This window comes from Corvus moneduloides, chromosome 15 (assembly GCF_009650955.1).
Source record: "Corvus moneduloides isolate bCorMon1 chromosome 15, bCorMon1.pri, whole genome shotgun sequence".
Lineage (NCBI taxonomy): Eukaryota > Metazoa > Chordata > Aves > Passeriformes > Corvidae > Corvus > Corvus moneduloides.
This window is the reverse complement of record NC_045490.1, coordinates 11092343-11115012: the sequence shown is the minus strand read 5'-3', so window position 1 is coordinate 11115012 and position 22670 is coordinate 11092343. Positions and strand designations below refer to the sequence as shown.

Below are 22670 nucleotides of genomic sequence, written 5' to 3'. Positions count from 1 at the left end.
GCTCAGATTCACACTCCGTCCAGGGTGGCTGAAGGAGAGGGTCCTCTCCTCTGACCTCATGTGCTCCTGCACACTGGTTGCCATCCAGACATTTGCTGGGGAGCATGGGACTGGCAGCTGTTTCCAGCAAAGGACCTCCAGACCATCATCTCCATGGACTTGCTTAAATCCAAGGCAGTTTGTAAAGTGTTGCCCCTTTGTCCCTGTTAAGCTCAGCAATTTGTACATCAAGACCAAATGTTGCTGTAAAGCTAAAACTTATTGCTTGGGCACTCTCCAAAAGGCATGGAAGGCCAGTGATGTAACAGAAAAACAGAGTCCTTCCTGCACTGCTTGGCATCCCCAATTGCCACTAGCTCTCCGTCCCTGTGGGAGGAGGATGTTCATGGTGGTGGTAGCTCACCTTTCCTCTGCTCAGTCATGTTATAAAGCCACAGGTGACCCACCAGCATCCATAGGGATCAAGAGGCTTCTCCGGTAGCACAAAAAGCTGTTCCCAGATCAGAGCTCAGTCTCCTCTTCCTCAAAGGCTGTGAGACCTCTGCAAGACATTGCTTTGTGCAAAACACTCACACATTCACCCTCAGAAACCCAGAACCAGATGGATTTCTTTTCAGTTGTCAAATTCAAGATCAGTTCAAATTTCCCCCCTTTGGGACCTAATTTGCTTTTCTTTGCTGAATTTTCTTCCTGCTTTTTACGGCTTTTTTAAAACAGAGTTCACAAACCCTTCTTAAGGGTGGCCTGTGGACTTTCACCAAGGACAACTCTTTTAGCCTACAAACCAGAAACTCCCAATTTGTTTTCTCATGCTTGGTGGTTTTTTTAAATGCATTTTGCAAAATATCCTATTTGTCCTTCCACCTTTTTTCAACTGCAAGTCCTTAGCTGTAGAGACCACAGAGATTTAGAGAACATCAGACTTCATATTCCGATCCAAAGCATTTAAAGTTCATTCACTTCAGTGTGTTATAAATTAGACTTTTAAAAGACCAGAAGTACAAACAAAATAATTAATCTCCTTTTTCCAGACTACCAGACAGAGATTAAAACTGAAGATTGCTAATTTGAGAGGTCAACATTGGCTCCTAGAACCTCCAAGCAAGCCCCTCCACCCACAGCATGATTTGGAAGAGCTTTGAGCAATGATGGTTTCAGTGCATCTAAGAAACCTTCCTTGGGAGCAAACTCACCAGCTGCAGAGCTGGAAACATCTCCTAGATTACACCTCCAAGCCCCAAATCTACCCTCCATCTGCCCATTTGTGCAATGGTGGTGGGAGATTTGCCCAGACAGGACCAGCAGCAGCTCTGTCCCTGTGATGTGGGAGCTCATCCCCACAGGAATTGCCTGAACCTTGTTTATTTTCCTAATCCTGGGCGTGCTGGTCCTGTTCTCACACAACACATAAGACTCAAACAGAGCTGAAGGACATTAACGCTTGGCTCAGCCCAAAGCAGTTTTCTGTTTGATTGTCTTCAGATCTCTTCTCAAAAACAGAGCACGATGGGCCAGTGTCACCTGAATATCTGCTGCCAAAATGCTGAATTACAGACACAAGCAATGCTATTTATGCACCAGGAGATAAAGCACCCTTCAGCCATAGAGTCACCCAGAAGAGGTGCCTCTTGTGACCTGTGTCCATCATCCAGCAACAGCAGGACAAGCCTGTCTGCTCCAGCTCCTCCTTTGGCTTCTTTCTCCCTTGCTCCAAGCTTAGGTAATTGAGTCCCAATTGATTCTGGCCTCTCCTGGCAGAGGGCTTTCTGAGGATGAAGTTTTACTGCCTTCATTATTTCAAGTCCTCTATCATGCAAATGTGCCAAGCAATTAAGCCTGAAGACATATCCCAGTACATCCTGACACCCTCAAGCCAAGATTCGGCCTCTGCACAGAAGACAACTGCAATGCTGCAGTCCCTCCTCTCCTTCCCCCAGGTTTTCAACAGTAAAGATACTGTTTCATCTCTGATAAACCAGTTCAAAAGTCCCAGAAATGGAAATCTTATTATTACCCCACAGAAGGGGCGCATGGGACAGACAGCATGGATTTAATTTCAATGCAAGTAAGTGATTTACACTGTGGCCAATGGCCACAGGAACAGGACTGATTCTCCAACAAAAGCCTCAGGAGAAGTCCCACGGGGAACTCTTATAACAAAGGCTGCTCCCAAAGCTTGGAGAAAAGGATAAATTTTAAAAGCTACACTCATTTTAACACGTATTTCCCTATAAGCACAGTTCAGATGTTCTGTGTATATGCTGCTTTTACAGACTAAGGAGCCTTCAATCTAACTTTCAAAAGCTCCAGTAAGTATGATCCCATTACTTCGCTCAGGTCAAAAGATTAAGAGATAAGGAAAAAAGGTTGAGTCTCATTTACTGAGGCTGGATAAACTGAGTGTGTGGGTTATTTTACAAGACAAATTTCAAATATTCTGCCAAGCTCCCCTTTCAATGTATACCACAGTCTGAAGGAAAACCTTATCCATCACATCCTTCTCACTACACTCCTTTCACAGTTGTCACATAATACCAAATTAGTTTTTCAGATCTTTTAAAGTAAGAGATCAAACTCTTAAAATCAGATGGTCTTTTTGTACAAAGGCTGAAGACAATGTTCATGTGAACATGACTCAAGCTGGAGCGTGGTGGAGCCCCAGCCCACCCATATCCCCAGGCAGTACTGCACAAAGGCATGTAGTGACAGGACAAGGGGGAACACCTTCACACTGACAGAGGACAGGTTTAGATGGGATATTAGGAAGAAATTCTTTCCTGTGAAGGTGGTGAGGCCCTGGCACAGGTTGCCCAGAGAAGCTGTGGCTGCCCCATCCCTGGAAGTGTTCAAGGCCAGGCTGGATGGGGCTTGGAGCAACCTGGTCTAGTGGAAGGTGTCCCTGCCCATGGCAGGGGGATGGAACTAGATTAGCTTTAAGGTCCTTTTCAACCCAAACCGTTCTGTGATTCTGTATAGCACAAGGTACAGCACAAGGCCAGCACACATTTAACCCAGGAACAAATCTCTCACAGTCAAAGAGCAGTAACATTTCTCCACCTTGGAGCGGCCATGTGGATGGCCACCAGCAAGGCTCTGATGGATGTTTTCTCCCACAGCTCCAGGGAAAAGCTCCACCCCCATGCAAATTAAAGAGCTCAGGAGAGACTCCAGCTGCAATGCCAGGATTTTACCCCATAAGCTACCTTGCTCCCCAACAGTCTCTTAAAAATCCACAGCAATGGAAAAAAGTTACCTGTCAAGATTAAAAGGTGTTTGCATTTATCTTGCCTGCAGCAGTGCAGAGGGCACATTTTTAACATCAAGTGTGAGAGTGGTATTTACCCAGCAGCCAGAGGAGAGCTTTGTATGAATGTCTTGATAGAAGAGCCTTGAAATTTCCTCCTTTCCCCAGCAGCAGCAGCAAGCTTCTGCCAGGTGACTACCTCACTAGAGCTAGGCTCAACAACAGTTTAAACCCTAGAGAGGACTTTCCTTCTACTTCCCAGTCTTCAGGGTCACCTTCCAAGCTCAGGAACAGGAGGACATTGCTCAGTGCAGGTGTTGGACTGATGCCTCCACCATGCACAGACTGCTGTTGGATTAACTTTCCCACTGACAGAAAATAATATCCACTACAGATGGAAAAATACCTGAAACCATCACAGCAAGTGTCCATCCGCCCTCCTGCCTGCCCCCTTTCTCCCAGGGAAGATGCTACTGTTTCCATTTCAGTCCATGCTTCCACTGAATCACTTTTCTCACCATCTGGTGTTTGGCTTATAGGACAAAGTTGGTGAGCTTAACACTAACAGGCTATGTCCTGATTTCATGCTTTCCAGCTTACTGTCTCTCTCCTCTTCCTCATTTGGGGAATTGTTGCATTTTCAGGTGTTACCATATCACACTTTCTGATTTTCTTTCCATAATCATTATCAGCAGCTAATTGAAACTAAAAGCTTCACTGGCAACAAGCTAAGCTTCAGGCTACACAAACATTACATGTGTAAAACCAAAAGGTGCCTACTTCACCAGAATGGCTTATCTGAACACCTCTTTCTGTAAAAACCAGGGTAAGGTACACCAGAAAACACAGCAAAAGCAATAGGTTAACATATTTTTTCATTTTGGAATGCCCCAACCTTTTTTTTCCTCATTAATAAAAAAAGATAAATTCAGGTAGATTCAAAAACACGTCTCAGCCTTTCCCAGCCCTCTGTGGCATAAGCTGCTTTAGAGGATGGGAGCAGCTGCTTCAGCCTGATCATCCCAAAGGACCACAGTGAGCATCCTTCCACCATCCAGTATCCCCCCCTTGCACCACTGGGGATGGCTCTCTCCACATCTGTCGTCCCAGCAGGTTACTCAAGTGACCTCCAAGAGCAGTTAATTCCTTTTAAGTGAGACACAAGGAAAAATGAGAGGGGATAAGTTGTTTTTCCTGATGGATAAGAACAGAAACACTGAGCTACACCTGTGCTTCCAAACACTCAGCACTTCTGAGTACACAAGCAGCAGTTTCCTTACCTGTGTTAACAGAGTCATCACTGAAACTGGTGTTACCAAGTAAAATAACACAGTGTATGTCTGTGTTAGCACTTAATCCAACAGCATTTTGTTTTGTCCTAAACCAACCCCCACTGTTATCATTTCAGTATAATTCCTATGTACCTTCAATGAGAACAAATTATTCAAGTTACCTAGACAGAAGAAAACACCATTTTAAAGTTTCCAGTCCCATTTTTTCCCTCCTTTATCCTAATAGTGGTTTTGCCTCTTTCATATACCAGGACTACCAAAACTCACTTAATGCTAATTTATATAAGACATACACAGAGAATTTCACATAAAAGATTACAGCTTCAAGATGTTACAGTGGTACTCAGAAAACTCCTCGGCTTTCAAATGCTGCAATACTGTATCACAGGAAAAAGTAAACACAAGTGCACAGCTATGAGTGTGTAACCTCTTCACCCAGTAAATTAGATCACTGGTATTTTGTGGTGTAAAACCCCAATATCTGGGTGTGAAATGTTGCCTGAGCACCCGGAGCTCACAGCTGATGCACCCACAATGGCTGTCAGGATTCAGCATGTTTCTGCTATTAAATCAGTCCTCAAAAACGAGTTGAGAGTTCCCATGGAAAGGAACCCGCATTTGTGCCAGGGCATTAGCTCATCCTTTGTTGCACAAGGCAGACATTTTCCCTCCTTCCGTCAGGAGAGTGCTGGTTCGTGCCCAGCCAGTTGGGACAGGGGGTCCCAGCAAGACCTTTCCCAGAAGCAGGCACGGCCCATCCTGCCCTGCGAGCAGGGGAGGAAGGAAGGTCAGTTGCCTTGAGAAAGGAAATTCCACCTCTTCAGCAAGGAGGCTTTAACCCCCAGCTCACAGAACTCAGCATGGCCTATGCCAGGCTTTTGAAAAGAAGTTATGTGTAAGTTTCCTGCACGGCAGCAACCCACGGAGAACTTAAAACAAATACTCCATTTAATTAAAGTTAAATTAAACTAAATCCATTACTCAGTTAATTAAGTCAGGAGACATTCACCCTTAGTAAAAAAAGAAAAAAGATCTAGCAAAAAGCAAATATGAGCATATTTAAGACATTTTTAAAGGTGTTAAAATCAGTGCTAAGGGACATGTTAGCAGCAAAGTACCCTCCCTGCTCTACTGCGGGACAACCACTGCTGTCCCTAGGTGCCCAGAGCTGGGGCACCAGAGGCTCAGACTCCCCTGAAGCCCACATGTAATTTTATTTATGTAATTAGGAGCAAGCATGATCAGCAGTGATACTATTTGTGAGGTCAGGGCAAGTATGAAAAACTCCTAGGAATGATGCTGCAGAGCCCATGCTGGGTGGATGCCACGTGCAACAGAAGGTAGCAGCTCCTCAGTCCTGCAACCACATACATCTGAGCCCCTCTGGCAAGAACAAACAAAGGTGTATTCACATTTCCACTGGCCTGGCTCACACCCAGCACTGGGTTTCCTGCACTGACTGGATTAGGCTGCTCAAACAGCTACACTAAATGCAAGTTTGCCCCAGTTCCTCCTCTTCACCCCCTTCTGGCTGGCATTTTCACATGGCAAGCCACACGCCTTGCACCTGATTTTAGTCAGGACAAACTAACAACAAATCTTTGTGGACTGAGAGCTGGGTGTCAAGAACAGATAACACATAGGAAAAATAATTCGGAAGTGATGAGCAGAAACAGCCTTCTCATCATTCCTGTGCAACTCCCCTGATGCTGTGGAGAGACCAGCTCTTCTCCACTGCCCAGAGCTCATCCCCTAGTCGGGTGGTCGGGCTGGGAAAGCCACTGCTCAGGACGCAGCACAAGAGACATCCAAGAGCACTGACCTACCTCCCTCATCCATCCCCTGAGAATGACATGGGGGCTGCTCTGCCAGCTGAGTAGCACCAGGATGCCATTCCTGACAGACTGCTCTGGGAAGTGGCCTCTCCCTGTCTGCACTGCCAGCGGAAACCCAGCCTTTCGCCCCACATAGCTATTTCCAGCGAAGCATCCAGATTTGGGAGGACTCCGCATCCTATTCCAGCTCTGGCTACGCGCTGCCAATTTAATTTCTGCTGCAATTAATTCTCCCCACCCACCATGCTTGATCTACTGTCAATCAGCACTGACAGGGTCCCCATAGCCCAAAGCCTGCATTTTCCAGCCCCCCTGGGCTAGAGAGCTGCTGATTCTGGCAGTTTGAGAATGAACAAGAAAATAAATATGTTCTCTTTTTATTAGCACTGCATAGGGGTATTTGACTAGCAAGTTGATGCTACAGAAGCAAAATCAGTGGGATCTCCAGAAATTGACGGATAGGTGCTCCCACTCTCCCCATCTGCTGGGGAGAAGTGGCTGGGGGCCCATGCCCACAAGGACATAAACACCATGCCAAGTGAGACTGGGGATCCTAACACATCAGCAGTGATGTCATGTCTGCATGATGGAAATCTTGACTGCTGGCTGGAAAGCTCTGAGCTGCCCTCAGCATGCCTGTGGGTCCCACCTCCACCCATCTCCGTGTCCAGTGGACAGGATGCAAGTCTGAATGTCACTGCATTTGTGGCCTCCTCTGTAGATCCTTGCTGTTAAGGACAGATTTGTCTAGTGAAACCAACTGACAACCAAAGCCTGCTAAAAAAAAAAAAAATTCCTGAAGGTGACTCACGTCATCCTGTTCAGTATTATTTCTGCTAATTATGAAAAAAGCAGCTCTCCAGTTCCATCTTCTTCAGTTTGAGGGCAGCTATTCCCCACAGTCATGGCATTAATCAAAGTTTTAATAAGGAGGATTGATTACATTCTTGGACTCTGAGTAGGGATTTTCCACAAAGCTCAACTGAGAAACCACAACAGATTTAGAAAGAGGGGAGAGGAAAACTCACTGGCCACTCCATACCTTCCAAGTTCTCTTGCACAGAAGATAACTACAAATTTCACTGCCTTCAAGACAAAGATAATACCTAAACAAACTAAATTGTAATAATAGAAACACAGATTTCCAACAAATCACTCAGACTGAGGCATTCTGCTTAAGCTCACGTTTCAGGGCCTCCAGCAAGAGTTACTGTAGTCCCAAGTCAAGATTTTCAAACAGATCTTTGCTCAGGATGATGAAAAAGCATACAGAGTAAAACCTGAGGAAGGAAGGATATGTGCTCCACATTACTGCAAAGGCCACTGGGTAAAACTCTCAAAATCTTTTGCACGGACAACCCCCAACTCTTTTTGTGATTTGAGGGCAGGAATTCCAGCAGAAATTTTTCCCTGTGTTTCAAAGCAGATTGCTTTTTTCCAGATGCAAGGAAGTGCACCTAAAGGTTGCACATATTGAGCAAAGTTATTACTTTACAATGAGATTTTTCCTTCGCACAATCTAGTAAGTGCCTTGCCTAGAGGGGCTGAATGGACACAGCACAGGGACAGCCCTGGGTCACCTGGCACTGCTCCACAGGGACTCCAGCCATGGCCTGGGAGCTCTGCAGCAAGGGTTGGCTCTCTTGGGTGCTGATGGTCATCCTCAGCCTCACACAGGTCAGAGGACATCAGTGATATAACACTTCGGTTAGCACAGCTGTTGGCATGTGTCCCAGGCTGTCACAATGAAACAACACTGGAGGCACAGGCCATCTGGGAGAAGAGTCAACCAGCACATCTTGGGTGCAAGCACCACAACCTGGAGGTGTGCATGGAACCACCTTCACCTCCTCTCTTGGGAAACCCAAAAAAGCCACTAAGGAAGACAAACATATGGGAACAGGCACCAAAAAAAAGAGCAAGAGCAAGGATCTCCTGCCTGTACTTGTGTACCCTTGTTCACACAACCTCTCTCGGTGCCTACCACAAACACATCTGCTTACACATCTACTCCCCAGATTTACATATTTCAGTGTACATCTAGATACAGAATAGTCCATCCCTATCCCCTTCATTATATTCTACAAAACTGTCTAATTTTAAAAATATCCATATGTAACATATATTAATAGTCAGATTCAAATCCAATCTGCATTAAACCTCAGAAATGTTGTATCTGGCAGTGGAACTGCTGCACATTTGTTCCTCATTTAATTACTGTTCATAGGGTTTGGGGCACATTAAAGTCTAGTAAGAAAAAATATCTGTCAGAGAAGATGGCTATAACTGATAAATGAAGCAAACATGGCCAGAATGCAAAGCCCAAGCTCACACATCACCCTGTGCTGTAAGTCAGGGCAGGAAAGACAAACAGTCCCCACATGTTGCTGGTGTCCGGTACTGGAGCAGCTCTGCTGGTGCTGCTGTTGTGCTGTGCCTCTACCCAGCAGGAATGCAGAATATCTGCAAATTCCACAACGCTGGAACAGCCAACAGACTCAATGGCCTCACGCTTTGGTCCACTTCTCATTGGAGGATCTCGCCCCATCCTGATCACTTCGGTGGGCTCTTCTGCTGCTAGTGCTTTCTCCCCATTCCTCACTGAAGGAAACACCATTCCTTGGAGCGCCATCCCCTCTCTTCCACCCCTGGAGCTCTTGCATTCTTTCTGGACTGAGCCAAATGAGGGCTGAGGGGGCACCCTGGGACCCTCATCAGGACACAAGCCTCTCTGGAAGGAGCAGGTTGAGCTAAACCAGCAGATCCTGCACACAGGCATTTTGTAAGGGTTCGAGAAAAAGCATGGAATAGCATATGACATAAACCACCTCTGTGGAGAAGGAGACCATCTGAGCAATATTTGAACATTCAGAGTCAGCCAAAGAGCGCTCAAGTGCTTCTGGGGCAGGGACAGGGGACTGTGTCCGCCTGAACTGACATACTTTGGTGTTCTGAGAGCTGCAGGCAGCCCCAGGGCCTCTGCAACTGCCCTGGGTGGGGTGGTCAACCTACAGCAGTGAGAAGCCTCAGCAGGCTCCAGCCCTGCCATCCCTGACCTCGGGTGCCCTGGGAAAGTTGGCAGCATGTGCATCAGCTCAGCACACATTCAAGGGGCAGCCAGACAGCAGGAGCTGCCCTCTGCCTATCTATCCCCCTGGTCTCCTCCTTGTTCCCCAGATATCTCTACAATGTGGACCAGCTCATGCAAAAATTGACAATCCAGTACCATCATAAGCAGAGAAGAGAGAAAGAAACCCCATGCCTCTTTCCATCAAGAAGCCAAAGGAGAGTGAGAGTCACCTTTGACCTTGCTAACAAGCCATAAGTCAAGAGATGGGTAGGAAAGCTGGGGAGACCTGCTCAGCTCCATTCACCGCCTGGCTGCTGCAGGAGACGGGGTAGTAAGGCAGGTGCAGGATATAGGCAGATGTTGGGGTCCCTCCCCTGCCGTGTAGCCCTGGGAGATGGGCCCTGAGGGGCACAGACACGGGGCTTCCCTGTCCCTGCTCAGCCTCGTTCCCATTGGTTGGTTTGTGTTCCCTGCGCGGGCAGAAGGACCCTTGGTCCCGTGACTGGAACAGTTCCTCGGCAGAGCTCCCGGCCATGCGGCTGGAGAAATAAACATCTCTGAAAACAGCTAGCAAGAATCTGTCTGTCCATATATATTTCCTTTCCACGGGACTCCTGGTTTGATATATGCGTGTTGCAGGATCCCCACTGCAACAAATGGTGGAGAATTGAGAGCAGAACGATCCCCGATCCCTAAGCGACTGATTTGTGTGAGTAAACCCTGGAAACTTTGGATTCCTCTTCTTGGTTTTGCTTTGCTATTCCGTATCTAAACTATGGAGGAACCGTGGGAAGACTCTTGGCTCTCAGAGCCGCATATGGACATTTATCTTAAACTTAAAATGATTCTTGAACAACGATTTGTAAATTTTAGCTTGATTCAAGCTCAGAAAGAACTGAAACACTTCCTGGCATGGTTGTTTAAGAACTTTTTCTATGTTTCTTGGGATTTAATTCTTACCAAGGGCTTTTGGAAAACCGTTTGGACACAGTTAATACTGGAGTCAAAATATATGCCGATGGAAGAATATTTTCGTGAATATTATTTAGTTACCGAGACGGTTGAGCAATGTCAGCTGTGTCCTGGCGAAGGCAAGCCTGGCTCAGGGACTGTGCGGCCCAGGCCACGTGCACCGAGCGCTCTCCGAGTAGCAGCGAGGCAGTTCCCGCGTGCGGGCGGAGCCACGCGAGCTGCAATGTCGGTGGCGGAGCGAGGAGCAGCGGGAGCGGCGGGACCCGGCGGTGCCCGCCCGGTCCTGTGCAGCGCGTGGTGGAGCGAGCCCCGTGAACGCCCGACTGAGAGGGGAGGCGCGCAGGGCGGCGGCGGGCGGCGATGGCGGTGGAACGGGAGCCGCGCCGAACCGAAACACGCGCTGGAGCAGGGCGCGGGGGGGTCGTCGCTCGGGGGCCCGGCCGAGACGTGGGATGCAGCGCCCGGCATCGGCAGCGAAGCTGCGACCAGAGGAGGCGACGCAACGGAGAACTGAGCGGCGCGGCCCGGCCCGGCCCACGCAGCCCCGAACGCGACCCCGGGAAGAGCGCGCAGGCACCAGCAGCCCCGACAATTCCAACACGGGAGCGACCGAAGGAGAGAGCAAAGACGCAGCGAGACAGAAAACAGCAGCCACTCGGAAAAAGGAAAAGATCATAGAAACTAAGATCTTAGGGATAGTAAAATGGTATAATGTTAAGCAAAATTATGGTTTTATAACAAGGTGTGACAACCAGCAAGACATATTCGTGCATAGAACTGCTATTAAAAAGAATAACCCTGAAAAATGCATCCCAAGCTTGGGAGATGGAGAGGTGGTGGAATTTAATATTGTACTAGGGAGAAAAGGGTTACAAGCATCGCAGGTCACTGGGCCTGATGGTGTTTCTGTAAAAGGCAGTATATATGCAAAAAATCGTAGTCATGTTAGACAATATCTCCATTGTAAGCCCCCCTACAGTTTCCCTTTCCTAATCCCACCTTTCCCTTTTACCCTATGTCCTATTACCCCCAGTGTATTCCCAATCCGTTTTTTCATCCATGGTTTCCCTCACAAAACCATGCTTTTGCCGATTGTTTCCCCAAAAATCCCTTTCCAATGCCGAGTGGGGGATGAAAAGGGGAAGGGAAGAAGTTAAACCCTCTCCTGCCTCAGTTTCCCCACAAAGCATGCTCAGAGAATTCTGTCTCCCTTCTGTCAGCCCTAAGATGTTCCAGAGAATCTGTTTGGACATTTAAAGACTCAGGAGGGTGGCTTGTTTTGAAACTGTTCTTGTTATGTTTATCCAGTTGTTTTCATTCTCCTTTTATTAAAATAAAACGGGTGAGGTGTTGGGGTCCCTCCCCTGCCGTGTAGCCCTGGGAGATGGGCCCTGAGGGCACAGACACGGGGCTTCCCTGCCCCTGCTCAGCCTCGTTCCCATTGGTTGGTTTGTGTTCCCTGCGCGGGCAGAAGGACCCTTGGTCCCGTGACTGGAACAGTTCCTCGGCAGAGCCCCGGCCATGCGGCTGGAGAAATAAACATCTCTGAAACAGCTAGCAAGAATCTGTCTGTCCATATATATTTCCTTTCCACGGGACTCCTGGTTTGATATATGCGTGTTGCAGGATCCCCACTGCAACAGGCAGAAGGTTCCAGGGAACAGAGCTGAGGACAGAGGGAAGAGAGAAGCTGCAAAGCAGAGAGAAGGAGTGAGAGAGGAAAAAAAACCAAGGCAAAAGATGAGAACATTACAAAAAAAAAAAAAAAAAAAAGAAAAAAAAGAAATCCACCATCATGGGAGGTGAATCACTGTCATGGGATTGAGAGGGTGCAACAGATTTTGGAAGCAGCCAAGAGGCACATCAGCTGAGGTAGATGCAGACAGACTCTGCGCATGCTGTATCCCGGGACGGGCAGGCACCAGGCAGTCAGAGGACTCCCAACAGCTCCATCCAAAATAACACTGACTCTGAGCTTGGTCACGGCTTCAGGAGGGTCAGTGCTGCCCAGCCTCCTTGTGTCCTTGGCAACCTGATCCAGCAAAGCATAGATAGACCTGCATGGAACTTTAAAGCCACACATGGAAAGTCCTTCACTTCTGGAAGGACCGTAGGCAGAGCACAGGGCTTTCCAGACTCCAGACATGGATGTCCTCTCCTCAAAATCAAGTTGGGAGAGCAGCAGGTGTGCAGGGCTGCAGCTGCCATACCTGAGGGTCTGGCTCGATGTTGATCCGGTACGCTTGAGCCTTGCCATCTTCCAGGACAGGGGGTGACCACGTCTTCCCTTTGGCTCTGCAGTGGGAAATTAAGTAAACTCTACTTAAATGGCTTTTAAAAAAGCCCTAACTAAAGCACTCCACTCCAAACAAACAAAATCCACAAAAATCCCAAAGAAAGAAACACGCTCCTTAAACAAAACAAAAAAGCAATAAAACAAATTAAATAAAAACCCAAACAAACAAACCACAAAAGAAAAAAAAAAGCCAAACACATATATAGCACATATTAATTCCCTGGCAGGCCTATATTATATATGCATTTGTCCAAAATTATCCTCAGAAACAGTACAATGGTAAATAGAGAAGATGACAGTTTCACGCTATTAAAACCATGAAGCTCAAAATCATCCTTGAACTACTGGCTCTGTCTCAGTTTGGGGTTTAAGAGACAAACTTATTTTGGTTCAAGAAATCAGAAGACAGGCTCTTGGTAGCTCCTGTTTTTCATATTCCTGGCTTTGTCCCTTTATTCTGCCCCCAAATCCAGAAAGTATTCTGATTACATGTGTGTATAGATATATGTATACATACATACATGCAATCCCTGGCAGGCCTGTGTACTAGACCACATCAGGAATTCTATAAAAAGGGACAAGGCTTACACCACCCTGTATGAATCATCTTGACCCTTTCAATAGTTGCCAGACAGAAAAAGCCCTAAAAATACAGTTTCCATTCTGAAATGCATCTTCAGTCCTGCCAAGGCAGAGCACAGTACTGTCACTGTCCAAAGATTTTCCATGTGCCTGACCAATTTTTTCCCCACAAAGGCATCTGGGGGCATGGCTGAGACATGATCTCCAGCATAGATCTCCAACACTCAGGGTATGAGGGAGCTGCAGGGGCCCAGGCAAGGTCCAGCAGGTTCATATACAGGCTTTTCAGGATGCAAGAAGGTTAAGTTGGAAGATGGAAATTCCATTAAGTTCAAGATACAGCTTTCAACATGCGAACTATTTTGTTTATCATCGCAGTCTGTATATGCACCACTTCACAAAAATAGGTCTTGCTCCATGGGCACAGATACATCCAAGCATCCACTGTGGACTCTCACCCCTGCCACATACCACATTCACTTTCACTTTAATTATCTGCAGAGTCTAAGTTTGAAAAATAAGGAGCATGATTTTAACCCAGGAATTCTTGATGTGATTTTTACCTTTTTCACAACTACACAAGTCAGCAGACAAAGCTGCCTTTCCAAATCTAGGATCCAACCCCTGAGGATTTCAGCTTTTTTTTTTTTTCAGTACTGCCATTATAGCCTTTTCAACAGGGGATGATTACTCTCTCTCTCATAGCTAGATATCTTGTTCTGATAATTTATCTTTACTGTAGTTATTTGATTTTAGGCTGGGACAATTCATTATAAATTGGTCTTTCCAAATGGGACAAAGGAAACAGTCCCTCCCAGGAACATCAGCATTCCCAGCAACCCCGACTTGCTTTTTGCCACGATCCACTGCTGTGTATATTGCTTCCACACTGAAAATCAGATCTGGAGGCCCAGAACAATGGAAATGCCTAATTACATTGGCAGGGATCACCATTATTATTTCCATGCTTTCCTGAGCCAGCCTGATGAGAGCTCGCGGTGCCCCGAGAAGGGTCCATGATAACTTTCCCCCCACTCAGCTCTGGAACCCACACGCCAAACACACTTAAAGCATCCCAAAAGACTTCAACCTGCCAGTAAATAAGAACAGAGCTTCAGAAAGTGATTCTGATTGCAGAAGATAAGAGTGATAGCAGTAAGTTCATTCTGTGTGAAGGTAGGGCATTCGGTCACCAGTATTGCCCGCACTTCCCGGTTCTCCATACCCCTGACAGAGATCACACCATCTGTACCAGAAAGCAGATAAACTTGTGCATTCTAAAAGTCATTATGGGTATATTTACACTTAATGACAGACATGGACAGACTTCAGTTTGCATGGAGAAGCCCATTCACAGTTAATGCTTTAATGACTGAACTCAAGGCTTCACCATCAGTTCTGCAGAGTGACCAGAAGTCCTTGGTATAATGGAGACCAATTCTGAGAGCTTCCAGTGACAGCCTGAACAAAACCAGGCTCACATTAGACCCAGCTTTCACTTGAACTATACTCAAACAAGCTGATACAGCACAATGTGGGCTCCACTTGGCACTCTGAAAGGCAAAGCAAAGGTGAATGGGAGAAACACCAGCCTCACCAAAAAGAAAGTCAAGTTGTAAGTTTGATGAGCATTTATGTTTACACAGGGAGACTTCCTCTTTTCCCTGGGAACAGCAAAATACCATGTAATCTGAAATAATCCAAAATAATTAAGAGATGACTGCCTGAGAGAACAATGCTACAGGCAGCTACTGCAGGAGGGGCTAATGCTTGGAGCTCATGCTCCAGCCCTGGCTGCAGGAACACCCCATGCCCACAGCCCCAGCAGGACCAGCAGCACACGGGTGCCCTGCACCTCCCAGAACAAGCCCCAGAGCAGTGGGGACCTGGGGGTCAGCAGAGTCACCCCGAGACCCCCAGCAGCAGGGTCACCCTACCAATAGTCAGAGCTTTGTTTTTAGGCAACAGCAAAACCTCAACACACTTTTCATACGTCATAGGCAACAGATCAGGCATCACTCAAATGTTCCGAGTTGCTTAATTTACAGCTCGGGGACAAGAAAAGTGTTCTCCGATGTGTTATAGGGGATTAAAGGCAGCTATGTGAAAATCACTACCCTGCACTTACACCACTTTGCTCTCTTAATGGCAGCTAGGACAATCCCAAGAAAAATACCTTCTCCTAGGTTAGTGCAAGGCCTTCCACACAGGGCTTCGTGGGAAATGGACCCATTAACAGAACATCACTAAAAAAACAAAGTTGCAGACACCTTTTATCCCACCATTTGTTTTCTGAAAGTTTAAGAGTCATTCTCAAAAGATTACTTGCATATGCTCACATATTTTACCAGAATGTTTTTTCACCTGGTAGTGATCTGCAAATCTCACTCTCAACATTTGTAGAGCTGCTTTTAAGTTGCAAGAATTCCTGTGTCTTACCAAATTTCTGATTTCTCCATCCCCTTAAAAACTAACATTTATCACTTGGGAAGTGCCAGTCTGGATCCAGGTCACTGCCATCTGTGACCATGAAGCCGCAAACCACCAGAATAATCATGTTGCTATATTTCGCCTGCTTTCTTTGGGGGGTGACTCCACGGTCCTGCCTTCATCTGCTCTTCATCTCCCACCATGGCGCATCATGATGCTCACAAGTGATTGTTATCACTGATATGACCATTAGCCTTCTAGAAGCTTAATTCAGTCTAGAAGCAGCTACAGCCGATGCTTCAAACTTCCCAGGATCGTGAACCTCACCACGATAACCCTAAGGCATTGGATCCACCCTCTGCAAGGCAGGTGAGCAGCACAGGAGCTGAGCTCTGCTGAGCACCCCGAAGGACCCAGCTCGTCCAGACTGTGTGAAGAAGTTGCAGGATTTCTCCTCCTTCATTCCTCTCAGCTGAAACCACTGTGTATTGCTCTGGAAAGCTGCCGGTTTTCCTCTCTATTAGTCTTCAAGGAGCTCCAGAGGGGAAGCTGTGATTCATTTTTTCAGTTGTACTTTTACTGGAAACTTGAGAACATACATTGTCATCCTTCCCATCTTCCAGCAGCTTGCCTGTGCTGCTCACAGCTAACAGACCCCAACAAAATCCCCAGGAGCTGAGGGAGACGGAAGGAACATCAACTACATGATGTTCCAGGGACTGTTAGGGTTACACGTCCAGCAGATTCATTGCTGGGCTTTCTCACACAGAAACTTTTAGAGAAAGTCCATCTCTGTACAAAGAGCAGGAATAGATAGAGAATCTTCATAGTCAATTCTCCAAGCAGACTCAGCATTGGCATACACACCAAACAAAGGGGGAAGAAACTGCTTCCACGATTTATTTTAGATAGAAGGAATCAAAGCCAAACCTTTGAGGATTAATTCTTTGACACCACAGTCAGGAAATAAATTCAACTCAACCACCCTGGGGTTCTTAGCTGCACCTGGGGCCAGGCAGATGCTTCCAGTCTTCCAGCATCAACCTGACCCTGTGCACAACAGCCCTAGTGCTATCACCAAAAGAAAGGGCTGGAATTGGATTGGACTGGAAATCATAAAATTGTGAAAGTTGAAAAAGCCCTCTTAGACCATCCAGCCCCACTGTCACCCCAGCATTGCCAAGCCCACCACTAAACCATGTCCCCAGGTGCCACATCTACGTGTCTTTTAAACCCCTCCAGGGATACGAGTTCCCTAGGCAGCCTGTTTCAGGGCTTGACAACCCTTTCAGCGAAGAAATTTTCCTTAACAGCCAATCAAAACCTCCCCTGGCACAACACACTAACACACTTCTTGCCTCTTAAGGAATTTGTTGTGTAACTTGGAAGCAACTTCACAGTGAGTGAAAAGAACAAATTTTGCCAGGTGTTTGTGAGTAGCAGTTCATGGGGCTGCTCCAGACCCCCGATCTTCTCCAACCAGCTGCCACATAACTGGCCTGACCCTTCCTGCACTAAGGCAGGCAAAGTACATCCCATGCTACCTTGGCTTGAGATTCAACAGCTGGGAAGATGATGATGGAACAGCTGCCTAATTTATCATCAGGGCAGTCTGAACCATCCCACTAAATCTTAATCAGTGCCATCGCTGCCTCCCCCACAGCCTCAGTAAGCCCATGTGAACTCCTGGCCTCCCATTTTGGAGCCATTAACCACAGCCTGAACATCCAGCCCTTGTTCCAGGGATGCCCAAGTAATTCCTCACACCTCACATCAGTGCCCATATAGGCATCAATGAGGACTTTCAACCACTTTGTTTCAGAACAGTAAGGCCACTGTGCTGCTTTGCCTTTCACAGCCTCACTGCCCAAAGACAGCCTTGCACATGTTGGGGCAAAGCAGGATCCAGAAAAGCCAGGGACAAAACACCCATTAACTTCAGGGAGGTCGGGGTCTGGCCAAGAAAGGATTTAGAAAATGGAGGGTGTGAAGAAGGAGGGAAAACCCCCTCAAGAGATTTGTCCTTGATAAAGGACAAAGAGATTTAAAAAAAAGGAAGTATCTGCTAGTCCAGCCTGAGAGCAGCAGCTTCACAGATACTGACACTGACTGTTGGCTCCAGTGGCACAGGAGAGCCACGGAGCCCAACATGCTTGAAAAGCTGTGACATCCCCCCTTGCCAGCAGTTTTCCCAATGCCAGCATAGGGCCAGTTTCTCCAGGAAAGCTGCAGCACAAGCCTTCACCCTCCCAGCTGGCAGACAACAAAAAGTTCAGAAAAAGCTGTGGGACTCGCCCTGGCCCTCTGGGACAGATGGGTTGTCTAGACAGAGCTGCCAAGGGTTTCCCGGCAATCTGTGTCAGCAGGAACAGCGATGCCACAAGGTCTACCGTCCCACACCCAAGGTCCTCAACCCTCTGCTTTCAAGTAGTGATTTCATCAAAACACAGCTCCAACCCAATTTTATGGCTACCTTTATTTGATGCATGATACTTGGTCTTGGTCAGGCCACTCAGTAACTCCCCCTTCTTGTTTTTCCCACATTCTGACTTTCCTACTGAACTTCCTAGTCTAAGGGCACTTACTGACCAGAGTCTGAAAACAAAACCCATCTTGTTCTCTATCTCAGTAACATATAATGTCAAGGGTTGATGGAGAAAGGGCACAGAATGGAGCAGTCCAGACAGCACCAGCACTGTGCACCTCCCTGCCCTCTCCTTCATCCCCACGCATGCCCAGATGGAGGAACCTTGCTTTGACAAAACAGAGTTAACACCAAATTTCATGTATCTCCACTAAAGACATACAACAAACAGGCATGTTATTTCAAATGTATTTCAGACAAACACATTTAAAAATAAATCTCCTTGTGTTGACTTGCAAACTGTATTTTGTTAAAGGCAGTGTACAGAAAAGATGCTGCTTGAAGACCATCCTCTCCCCAAGGGAAAAGATACTAATCCACACCCCCACAGGCAGGGCTTTCTTGGAGCTCAGCCTCAGAGCAGGGTCCAGGGTGTTGATCCATAGCTGTGACAAACAGCAGTGGCTGGACATGCACACAAACCAACAAAATCCCTCATCACTGCCAGAGGACATGGCTCCCTGAGCAGGACCAGGTAACCCCACATTCCAGAAGGCAGATCCTGGAGCAGGCATCCACTCACACCTAGGAGAGAACGCCAGATGTGCTTCCAGCAATGACTAACAATTAGGCAACAGGATCCAAGAGGTCACTTGGGAGACAAGAGAGAGATCCAAGAACCAAGTCACTGTGCACTCACTTTGGTCCAAACTAAAAACAGACCTAATAGCGCATCACTGGAGCTGCTGTCCTCACTGCATAAAAAAACAAACTACTCAGTTTTTCTGTCAAGAGAAGTGCCACTTTCATGGACATCTCTGGGCACAGCCAAGGTGAGTTCTGCCCTTGGAGAAGCCACCAAACTGATCCAAGAAGAGCCACCCCATGCTGAACAGCTCCTCCCCTCACCATCTGTTCCTGCCTTGTAGAGCCCCGAGAATTTATTTTTGCCTGACTGTAAGATAAAAAAGTCTTTAAAATCTGCATTTATGAAGACTTTAAGGCCTGACAAAACCATTGCAATCCTCTTGTTTAGCAAAGCCCACCCACTGCAAGGCTGTGGGCCACCACCAGCCACATCTCTATCAGAGAATTCACCTTCTCTGAATGTAACACAAGGTCTCACTGTTAAAAATATCCACACCTTGGTAGGTACAGTTGGGTAAAAACAACCTGAAGCCACAGCCCCTCCACACAGCATCTTCCAGATCATCTAGAGGTCATGAATGAACATTTCTGTGTCTCAGGAAAACCAAGAAGACATCATCCCTAAACCCAGCAAGGCACATACCAACACTGTTGTGAGACCATTGTGACCACAATCCCTGCCCTGTGCAGGAATCACCACTTAGGAAAGGAGATGCACTTTCACAGAGATATTCAAGGGTCCAATCTGAGCCAAAAAAAAAATCCCACCAGTTGATACCAGTGGCTAAAATGAAGTGGAAAGGTGGGAATGCAGTCTGTCAATTCACACAGCAGAAACCCTCATCCATAAGAATAAAACATTGCCACGCTGCAGGTGAAAACTGTTTTCAGCAAAACTTGGTTCTAACTCCCAATGAAGCTGTTCTGCTGCCAGACCACCCCAGCAGCTGGTGGCTCATCAAAACCTCCTGTCACTACATATGGATTTCCACCTCTTCCAAGGAGAGCTCCAGCAGCCTGCAGACAGTCAGGAAAGGAGCCCTGGTCCTGCCCTGGGCCCAGGTCCTCTTGCAGGTAGAAAATCACCTAGTCTCCCTAAAACTGCTCCAGATGGAAAGCAAAACAACCACCTTCCTTGGCTATGGGAAATTCCACCTGTGTGAAGGGGTTTTGCTTGCTTTCCTTATTTTCTTTCTGTTGTAATACTGAAGCCACATCATCTGTACACCATGGGCTGAGCTCAGAGGACTTTGCTTTAGACAAGCAGCTCAGAGATGCCTGTCTGAGGAACCATGAGGAATCACAGAGGGTTTGCTCCATTTATGGCAGCACTCCTTCCCTGCTGCCCAGGCATCCAGTCAGAACTACATGGTTTTCCAAGAAAAGTATAAACAGTAAATGATAGCTCTTTATAGCAGGAAATGACTCCTTAATCTGAAGTGGAAAACTATATCCACTTATTTAAATTTATTACAGATAATATTAGCCATTTGTGAACCTTATAAGGAGCACTCATTTTGCCTGGGTAATTTGTGATTTTGCTACAGAATTAATTCCAACAGAAATCAAAAAACCCCCAAGAAAACCAAACCAACTAAACAAAAAACCCCACAAACAAACAAAAAACCACAACACACACAAAAAAACCTTGCTCCAACTTAAAAAAAACCAGAACAACCAGAAGACCCCCAACCCCCAATACCAAACTCACGCTTTCATTTTGCTTTGAAATACCCTAAAAAGTTCATTTGGCAGGACCTTCAAAAGTGTATTCATTGAACAGATGCTTAAAATGATGGGTGGATGTTAATGAAGTGGAAGGGTTTGTCCAAAGGAGATTATGATTCCCATGCTACTCTTGCTTCAGTTGACACAACCTCAAAGATTCAACTCAGGCCACAGCCTGGACAAGCCACTTTTTCTATCAGTAATCCATTAAAAATAATTTTGTTTTACTGTTTTTGAAAACACATGACAATTATCCAGACCATGGGGATGCTCCAAGAACCCAGCCTGAGAGCACATCTGCTCCAGGGCCAGCCAAAAGCCTTCTGAGCAAAACTGACGCAGGAGGACATCAGAGAGAACCAACCTGTTCACAGAGAGCAGCAGCTGGTCCACACACGCTTTGATCTTGTTTTGTGCTTCTAGATGTGTCATGTTGTCCGTGTTCTCTCCATTGATTGCCAAAATAGTGTCTCCTGGGCATAGGTCTGCCATGGCTGCTTTACTTCCAGGGTTAATCTGGGAAAAATAAAAGGGTTACTTAAAAGAATGCTGGGGTTTTTTTAAAAGAAGTCCAGTTTCTTGGAATAAGATGCAGGTAAAGGGAATAGTTATTTCTGGAGAATATGTTTTATCTACACCAATGGCATCTACCTGAGGTTGGATGTCAGAGCTCTCAGGTACGCCCCAGTTCTCCAAGGGCCATCCCCTGCAACAACATTCTCTGAAATAAGGGATTTCAGTCAACTCCAGCTACTGTGTGACGAGGTCCCCTCCTCACATTTGTCTCGTGCTTGAAATAAATGCAATACGCTCTTTCCAGAGAGATGCTTCACACTCCTTTGGCTTGCAGACCTTTCATGACGCTGCAAGAGTCAATCCCCAAGAAGCACATGAAACCCTCCCCTTAGATTAACCACCCATGGAGAAGTGCCATCCCCTGACTGCTGCCTGGGGAGAGGTCATGTTTGACACCACTTTTCCTGGACTGTCATCCAAATGACGTGTCTCTTTCTAGTCCTGCATGGTCACCAATCCCAACCCCAGAGGGATTTAGCAGATGTGGCACTTGGGAACATGCCTTGGCAATGGTGGGGTAACAGCTGGACTCGAGGATCTTTAAGATCCTTTCCATCCTAAATGATTCCATGATTCTATTCTATAAATATCACATGGCTCTTTAAGCCTCCACAATTCTTTCCTTCTGGTTTTGTAGGAGTGCCAGAACCTTATAAAACTTCTAACTTTTTTCCTGAGGAACTAATGACAGGTCCAGGTACTGTTTGTGGTCAGCCACAAGATCAATCCTGGAGCCCATAAAAGAGGTTCTAGAGAAATTTCATTTCATTTATCCTTCCATCATCCCAAATGTGGTTTTAATTTTTACAATAATATAAAATGATGCAAGGTATAGTCAGAAAAGGTAAACATGTCTGGTTAAACTCTTAATAGCTATGTGTTTGCCCTCTAATTTCCTCTTCAGAGCATCTGCTAACCAAACACATTTTATCAACTGAGAAGTCATGGCGAGCTTGACTTTTGGTTATTCACGTGTCACTGCATTAAAGCAAGCTGGTGGTTTGATTCTGTTTACTCTTGATTTACACAGATATAACTCCCTGTCTTAGGTGGTGGGTCTCTGTCCCACCCTCCTTGAGAAATCCAGACAATAGGAGCACTACTCTACCTACCACCTCCCCTTGGACATGGCTTACAGTGCATGACAGCAACCAGACAGACCAGGTACAGTTTTTCAGACAGTAAGACCAAGTGGGGCAGTTCCCCAGTGTCCAGAAGCCCCCCAACCACCACAAGCCATCATTAAACAGGTGGTTTCTTAGAAAGGAGGCATGCATACATCCCAGCTTACATCTTGATTTCACAGAATCCTACAATGGCTTGGGTTCGAAGGGACTTTAAAGATAATCTTGTTCCAACACCAAGGCACCTTCCACTAGATCAGGTTGCGCCAAGCCCCATCCAACCTAGCCT

General features: G+C 46.6%; 1 protein-coding gene across 1 annotated transcript in view; it reads right to left on the bottom strand.

The window, feature by feature from the left end:
* The window catches only part of PDLIM4 (PDZ and LIM domain 4), a 47266-nt gene that overhangs the window by 12212 nt on the left and 12384 nt on the right, over positions 1 to 22670 (bottom strand). Inside the window, exons 2-3 of the mRNA XM_032125060.1 lie at positions 21046 to 21197; positions 12624 to 12708 (exon numbers count right to left, since the gene is read on the bottom strand). Of these exons, the coding sequence (XP_031980951.1) occupies positions 12624 to 12708; positions 21046 to 21197 (237 nt within the window). The remainder of the gene's footprint in view (positions 1 to 12623; positions 12709 to 21045; positions 21198 to 22670) is intronic.